Here is an 8,480-nt window from a genome sequence, read left to right on the forward strand (position 1 = left end):
ATGGAGAATGAGGCTGTGACTTGAACACAGGCACTCAATACTGGATTCAGGCACCTCAAGCAGAGTCAACTGCTATGCCAAACACCCACTCCTCTTTTTTTAATTTACGTTATTTTTATTTTTATTTGAAAGGCAGAGCAGCAGAGAAAAAGGGACATACTGGTTCACACCATAAATGACCCAAACTCTCAGAGCTGGGCCAGGCCAAACCCCAGAGCTAGGAGTGAGAAACTCAATCTAAAATATCCCATGTGGATAGCAGGGATCCAACCACCTGAGCCATCACCTACTGCCTCCCAGGGTGCGCATTAGCATGACGGTGGTAACAGAGAGTACAGCAAGGACTGGAATCAAGGTACTCTGACCCTTAATCCAGGCTTTTAATTCCTGTGCCAAACATCTCCTTCCCTGGTAGCAATCTGCACTTCCATTAGCAGTGTCTGCTTCCCCCTAGCTTTGTAATTGGAAATATCATTTGATTCCTAGTTTACTGTCTGGACTATACTATTCCAACTTTCAATTCTACCATATCAAAGCAAAAATGTTTCAATTACTGTAGCTTCGGAATACATTTTAATTTGGTACATCAAATCCCCCAAATCCTTCATTCTTCTGTCTCAAAATGTTACCATCCTCAGACAATTATTCTTAAAGATGTTTTCTAATTAATTAGCCAAGTTTTTCTCCCACCTCAAAAGAGGGAAGAAGGATTTTCATTGACACAGCTGTACTCAACTTATAGATTAAGTGAGGAATTGCCACCTTACTCAGATCAACCCTTTGGAGTAAGGAAAGTAGCCTGCCTTGAATTAGGATTCTCCTCTTACATTCTTTAAATTAACAGCATAGTCTGCTCCATAAAAATGGTGCATTTTTTACTTGTGTTCTATAATTTATTCCTATAGTTTTTCTTTTTTTAAAGATTTATTTATTTGAAAGTCAGAGTTGAGAGTGAGAGTGAGAGTGAGAGTAAGAGAGGAATCTATCTTCCAGCCACTGGAAGAACGAATGAATGAATGGCCAGAAATTGAATTCCAGATACAAACTTGCTATATATCCATAGGCAACTCATTTAACTCTCTGAATCTGATTTTCTCATTTATAAAGTTGAAAAATATCTTGTCATTCTATTTACGTCATGCGATTATGTGAATCAAGAAAGATGGTAAGAATTTTTATACAGCACTACAAATACCTTTATACTAAAACTACAATAAAACTATGAAAACCAGTCATGAATCCCTGTCATTAAAGTAATTAAAGCCATTCTGACTTTAAAACAAATACATGAAATTTTTTTCTATGTCAATTAACATATGTGCTCTGCACTATCACTGCACACAATCACTAAGGACAATCCTAAATACCTAAGGGAGACAAGGGAACAAAACCAAGAAAATTCACAACACATCCTAAATATAAGTTATCTACTCACACAAAAAAAAGCTTAAAATCCATAAAAGAAAACTGTAGAATCTGAATTATACTATCTCATTTATGACCAAAAATATACACTTTAAAAATACTTATATATATTTTTATATATCCAATATTTTACAGATACCCAAGAAACAGTCATCACCAAAGAGCAAGAATGGGAGCATAGGAAATTTTATTTCTCCCCAAATAGCCTGCTGTACAGTTTGAATTTCTTACTGTTCAGAAAGTTATCTCTAAGATTTTTTTTAAATCAAAGCTAATACTTAGGTTATCTCACTTATGTAAAAAATGAAAACCTAAATGATTAGTGTAAAAACTTAGGGAAGGGAACTCTCATTTTTTATTCTGTATATTTATGTTGTTAATATACTTTAAAATAATGTATTCCAGCATTACTGTTGTAATTTCTAAATACCATAAAATGTATCTTCAACATCAAATTTTTAGTTTTACTTTTAGGTAACTTGCTAAATTCATAGTCAGGAAGACTCACTGAAGAGAATGTTAGCACAGGAAATGTGATCAGCTTTATTTACTTCGATAAGTATCTAATATCATCTCAAATATCTACAACAGTTCTCCCTCATTCTAGCTTATTCACCTTCAAATGTATTTCCTAGCAAGAAATCTCCCCACCTTGAATCAGAAGACTATGCAGTATTTACAATTATGTACAAAAAATATACACACTCTTTGTTTTTACCTTTAAGAGCAAATCACTCTTTACATTGAAACCTATAAAAGCCATAAATTGTGTTTTTCACAGTAGTGTTCTGGACAAATTATCTAATAACCTAAATAGGACTGACTATAACTGAGAAACTTCCAGTCAAGTAATAAAATATAGCGTTTATGGTACTGTGATACACTGACTTCAAGAAGCAATGCGAGGCCGGCGCCGTGGCTCACTAGACTAATCCTCCGCCTAGCGGCGCCGGCACACCAGGTTCTAGTCCCGGTCGGGGCGCCGGATTCTGTCCCGGTTGCCCCTTTTCCAGGCCAGCCCTCTGCTGTGGCCAGGGAGTGCAGTGGAGGATGGCCCAAGTCCTTGGGCCCTGCACCCCATGGGAGACCAGGAAAAGCACCTGGCTCCTGGCTCCTGCCATCGGATCAGCGCGGTGCGCCGGCCGCAGCACGCAGGCTGCGGCGGCCATTGGAGGGTGAACCAACGGCAAAGGAAGACCTTTCTCTCTGTCTCTCTCTCTCACTGTCCACTCTGCCTGTCAAAAAATAAAATAAAAAAAAAATAAAAAAAAAAAAAAGAAGAAGAAGAAGAAGCAATGCGATTGAGTAAAAAACTGAGAGCACAAAAGAGCTCTGACATGGGAGCCGGGTTCCGGATCATTCTTATCACTCATTTGTTCTGCAGCCTACCTTGGGCAAATCACTTCTACCTCTTTGACTCTCTTTCCCCATCTGTAGAATGGAGGGAAGAATGATTAGACTAAGGTCTTCTTTTTCAGGGTCTCAGGTCACTGAGAGAAGATGATAAAAGCTAACGTGTTCTATTTGCATAAAAAATTGCTTACATTTCCTTTTGATATCCATCCCAGACTCCCTACGTTAAGATCTGTATGCTTAGCCGGCGCCGTGGCTCACTAGGCTAATCCTCCACCTTGCAGCGCTGGCACACCAGGTTCTGGTCCCGGTCGGGGCACCGGATTCTGTCCCGGTTGCCCCTCTTCCAGGCCAGCTCTCTGCTGTGGCCAGGGAGTGCAGTGGAGGATGGCCCAAGTGCTTGGGCCCCGCACCCCATGGGAGACCAGGATAAGTACCTGGCTCCTGCCATCGGATCAGCGCGGTGCGCCATCCGTGGCGGCCATTGGAGGGTGAACCAATGGCAAAGGAAGACCTTTCTCTCTGTCTCTCTCTCTCACTGTCCACTCTGCCTGTCAAAAAAAAAAAAAAATCTGTATGCTAAAAGATGTTACGATTGTTATGCACACTCAAATTCTATGCTGATTTTCATAGAACTACATAGGCTACTGGACAGAAAAACTGAAAAGAGGCCGGCGCCACAGCTCACTAGGCTAATCCTCTGCCTGCAGCGCCGGCACCCCAGGGTTCTAGTTCAGGTTGGGGTATCAGATTCTGTCCCGGTTGCTCCTCTTCCAGTCCAGCTCTCTGCTGTGGCCTGGGAAGGCAGTGGAAGATGGCCCAAGTGCTTGGGCCCTGCACCTGCATGGGAGACCAGGAGGAAGCACCTGGCTCCTGGTTGGCCATTTGGGGGGTGAACCAACGGAAGGAAGACCTTTCTCTCTGTCTCTCTCACTAACTCTGCCTGTCAAAAAAAGGAAAAGAAAAGAAAAACTGAACAGAGTTATGACCCACATCACTAATTACTTTGAATTTCGAAAAATATTAAGTTGAAACAGCAATTTTCTTCACGATTTCCTCAGACCAACAGAAATGCTAAAATCATGCTTTTTCAAATATATATTTTAATGCTTAATAACTGAAGTCACGTTAGCAATTTTCAATATTCCCAAATGAATTTATTTACTTACTATAGTGGTCCCACTATCCTATTGGTTAAGAACCACAGATTAGGGGCTGGCATTGTGGCATAGCAGGTAAAGCCGCCGCTTGGGATGCTGGCATCCCATATACAGGCTGATTCCTGTCCTGTCTGTTCCACTTCCAATTCAGCTCCCTGCTAATGGCCCGGGAAAAGCAGCAGAAGATGGCCCAGAGTGCTTGGGCCCCTGTCACCCATGTGGGAGAGCTGGAAGAAGCTCCTGGCTCCTGGCTTTGGCCTGGCCCCGTGCTGGCCCAACAACCATCTGGGGAGCGAACCAGCAGATGGAAGATCTCTCTCTCTCTCATTCTCTCTGTAACTCAACTAAATAAATCTAAAACAAACAAACAAACAAACAAAAAAATACAGACTAGGAAAAGACAAAGCGGAGTCTCAGACCCTACTCTACCCCTTTCCATGTAAATTTGGGTAAGTTACTTACTATCTACATGGTTGAGTTCCTTAGTCTAAAAAATGAAAACCAAAGTAATACCAACCTCATAGAGATACTGAAAATCAAATAAGGTAATATATTTAAGGTGCTTTGCAAAGTACCTTGAACATAGTATGCACTCAATAAATTTTTGCTTTAATAATAAATTTGAATATAACTTTTTAACAGAAATAATCCAATAACTGCTACTCTTACACATTTTAAAATTATACATAAAAATTTTTAAGAGGTTTCCTATTTTTAATAATATAATATTTTTAAAATATTTTCTTCTAGTAAGATAAAAAAGAACACAGAAAGGTCTATCTAAATTATATATATGGCAGATTGTGTGGCATAGTGGAAAGAGACCCAGCTTCAGAGCCAGGCGGACCTGAGTTCAAGATCTGAACTCAACCACTTTGATCTGATCAACCACTTTGTAATTATGTAACTTGGGACACTTGAACTTACACACAACCTTGTAAAGCTGTTGCAAGGAATAATAAAATAGGAAAAGTATGTAAAGCATCAAGCCCAATATCTGGTACTCAATAAACAGTACTTACTACCATTCTTCTCACCTACCCTTTATAGGTGATGAAAGCCAGCCTTGCCAAGGAACAGGGAAGGTACCGGCAAGCACAAATATACAGTAATTCGTATCAGGCCAATGATGGCCACGAACTCACCAATTCAACATAAGAGCAGTGTCTTTTGGAGGTGTGGAGGGGGGGGGTGAAATACTTCCAGAATGTAACAAAAATGGGGCCTTTAGTTCCTAGCAAATTACGAGGGTTTTACTTAACGTTGTATTTTAAAGAGCTTAAAAGACCTTGTATGGGGCCTAGATTGTGGCCCAAGAGATAAGCTGCCGTCTGCATCCCCTATGCGCTCTGGGTGAGTCCTGACTGCTCCACTTCCTATCCAGCTCCCCGCCAATGCACCCGGGTGAAAGCAGCAGCAGACGCTGAACTACTAGGTCCCTGCCATCCACGTAGGGAGCCCCGGATGGAGTCGGGGAGTGAACCAGCAGATGGGAGACTTCTATGTCTATTAGCCTCTCTCTCTGTAATCCTGACGTTCAAAGAAATAAAATTAAATTGAAAAAAAAAAAAAAAAAAGACCTAAATGTAAGATCTCTGCGAGTGAGATCCCAGTGGAAAGAACGGGCCATCAAAGAAGGAGGTACCTTTCTCTGAAGGGAGGAGAGAACTTCCACTCTGACTATGACCTTGTCTAAATATGATCAGAGTCGGCAAACTCAAAAGGCTTCCATAGCCTTGGCAACTCATGACAAGAGCCTAGGGTGATTACTGATGCCATAAACAAGAATGTCAATTTGCTAAGTCAACAACAGGAGTCACTGTGCACTTACTTCTCATGTAGGATCTCTGTCCTTAATGTGTTGTACAATGTGAATTAACAGTATAACTAGCACTCAAACAGTATTTTACACTGTGTGTTTCGGTGTGGGTGCAAACTGTTGAAATCTTTACTTAATTTATACTGAATTGATCTTCTATATATAAAGATAATTGAAAATGAATCTTGATGCAAATGGAATGGGAGAGGGAGTGGGAGATGGGAGAGTTGCGGGTGGGAGGGAAGTTATGGGGGGGAAAGCCATTGTAATCCATAAACTGTACTTTGGAAATTAATATTTATTAAATATAAATTTAAAAAAAAAACCTTGTATTAAGTGAGACACTACAAGAGTTTTTTCTGGGCATAATTTCCAAAAGTCTGAAAACGACAACCTGCCAGTTTTGAGGCAAAATATTAACTTGACTCATAATGAACATGCTTTTATTAGACTTCTCCATTTCCAAAGCGGCTAATATCAAGGGTTGAGTGTGAAAACAGAACTTGATAAATGGAACTACAAACTATGCTAGAATTAGTTCAGACATTCTTACATATGCTCAAACACATAATCCAAACACCAAAAGGAAAAAAAAGTCCAAGAAGGCAACAAAGCATTCAATTCTTACAAAGTCTGAATCAGTGCAAGTAATCGAATAAATGAGCCTCAAACTTACAGAAAAAAAAAAAAAAAACTCCAAAAACAAAGCTGAGACAGCCAATCTGTTAAAAGTTTACTAAGTTGCCTTTACTGTAAGCGTGGAATATTTTTAATCCTCTGACTTGGCCTTCTCAAACTCCCTCAGCAAATAACCTCATCAAACTATCTACTGGAGTGTAAGAACAAAGTTTCGGAGTAGAGCACAGACTCAGCTCTCCAAAACGCGCGACCCGCAGGCAGCTCGGCACCGGCCTAAGTTTGGCCCCAATGACCTTGGTCCCAGAGAATCCCCACCCTCCCTCCCTCCCGGCGGTCCTTCCACGTGCTGCCGGCTGCGATTCCCCCAAAGGCGGCTGCTTGTCAGGGAAAGTGCCTAAGGACTCGAACACGCGAGGAGAAACAGGGGCTGCCAACGTCCCCCGCACTGTGCCATCCCTCCCCTTCTGGCATCAACTCGCCAGCGGCGCCCACACAGCCCCCACAAATCTCCCGACCCCAGGCTCTGCGGACATATAACCCCGACCTCCTTTCCCGCGGCTGGTTCTGAGCCCCAGTCCGCCGAGCAGAGGGTCGGGTAAGCCTGGCGCACAGGCACTCCTCTTTCCTGCACCACTATATTCCAAGGCCTTGGCTGCCGTGCCGGGCAACCAGGCTAAGGGGACAGTCCCAGAAAAGAGGGAACCGAGGCAGAAGGAAAGTAGGATGAAGAATCCTGCGCCACGCCACTGCCACCTCCTCCTCCACCTCCAGAGCTCCCCGAAGGCCCTTCCCGGCCGCCAGCCCAGCAGGCAGCAAGGCCTGGGCGGCAGGGCTGGCCGGAGGCCCGCGGATCCCGGGGTCCGTGGGGCGCGGTGTCCTCACCATCAGAACTTTGGCCGCGTTCTCCAGCTGAGCGATCACTTCTGGGGGCCCCAGCGCTGCCGCCATCATGGTCTCTCTTCAATGACGCGCCATGCGCTGCATTCTGGGAGCGGGCGCCGCGGCCGGCCAATCGCCGCCGCGACCCCGGAGCCTCACGCGCTCCCGAGGCCGTCGCAGCCGCCGTCGACGCTGGCGCCGCGGTCTCGCCGGCTCTGGCGGAGCAGCCGGGTTCTGGGCGGCGGCGGGGAGGAGACAGGCGGGAGCCGGGCCGCTGCGCTGGGACTGGAGCGGCCGCAGCCGGCGCCGGGCGAGGCCGGAGCGGTTGGCGCAGACGGCTGCCCCGCTCGGCTCCGGGCCCCGCGCATGCGCGCTGCGTGGCGCCGGCCTCGCGACTCCCGGCCTCGCCCTAGCACCCGGGCGCCTCTCTTTTCCCGTCTCCGGCGGTTCACACCGCCTCCCCTCGCCCCTCCCTGTCGTTTCGCGCCCCAGAGCCGTGCAGGATTTTTTTTTTTTTTAGAGTGGACCCGCTGTCCCCGCTCCTCTCTCCTGAGGACGCACCTCCCTTCAGAACATCTCTCAGTCTCTTGCCTCCTGAGCCCCTTCTTGCCCACTGGAAGGTCGTTCCGGGACGGAACGCTTCGTTTTCTTACTGGACAGGAGCTCCGCCAGACTTCCTGGGAGAGCGGGTCGCTGCGAGACCTTAGCGGGACAGCGCCACTGTCCAAGGGCTGGCTCATGGGAGAGGGAGAAAACAGGGCAGGAAACCCTGACCGTTACTCTCTGCGACCTGGCTTCTTGAATCCAGTTGCCAGCAGCTGCGTCGTGGTGAAGGAATTCCTAACAGGAACGTGTTGAAAGGTGCAGTCGAGTTGTATAGGAATCCAACCTACCCTCCAGTGCTTGAGGCTCTTTTACAAGGCAAGAGATTGACAGCACCGATGCCAGTGTCCAAACAGTTTTTAACTGTTAGAAAGGTGGTTGAGGGCGAACGTTTAGTGCAACAGTAAAGACGCCCCCTTGGGATACCTGCATCCCGTACCTCAGTGCCTGGGTTAGAGAGTCCAGGCAGCTCCTGATTCCAGCTTCCTGCTAATGCACACCCTGGGAGGCAGCAGGTGATGGCTCAAGGACTTGGTCCCTGACATCCGTGTGGGAGACTTGCAAAGCCCCAGCCACTGCAGGCGTTTGGGGAGTGAACCAGT

At 45.6% G+C, this 8,480-nt stretch overlaps 1 protein-coding gene across 1 annotated transcript in view; it reads right to left on the reverse strand.

The window, feature by feature from the left end:
• Positions 1–7,486, reverse strand: part of XPO4 (exportin 4) — a 116,311-nt gene extending 108,825 nt beyond the window's left edge. Inside the window, exon 1 of the mRNA XM_070049128.1 lies at positions 7,279–7,486. Within this exon, the coding sequence (XP_069905229.1) occupies positions 7,279–7,347 (69 nt within the window). The 5' untranslated portion in view covers positions 7,348–7,486. The remainder of the gene's footprint in view (positions 1–7,278) is intronic.
• Between the last annotated feature and the right edge of the window lie 994 nt (positions 7,487–8,480).

This window comes from Oryctolagus cuniculus, chromosome 9 (assembly GCF_964237555.1).
Source record: "Oryctolagus cuniculus chromosome 9, mOryCun1.1, whole genome shotgun sequence".
In the NCBI taxonomy this organism is placed as follows: Eukaryota; Metazoa; Chordata; class Mammalia; order Lagomorpha; family Leporidae; genus Oryctolagus; species Oryctolagus cuniculus.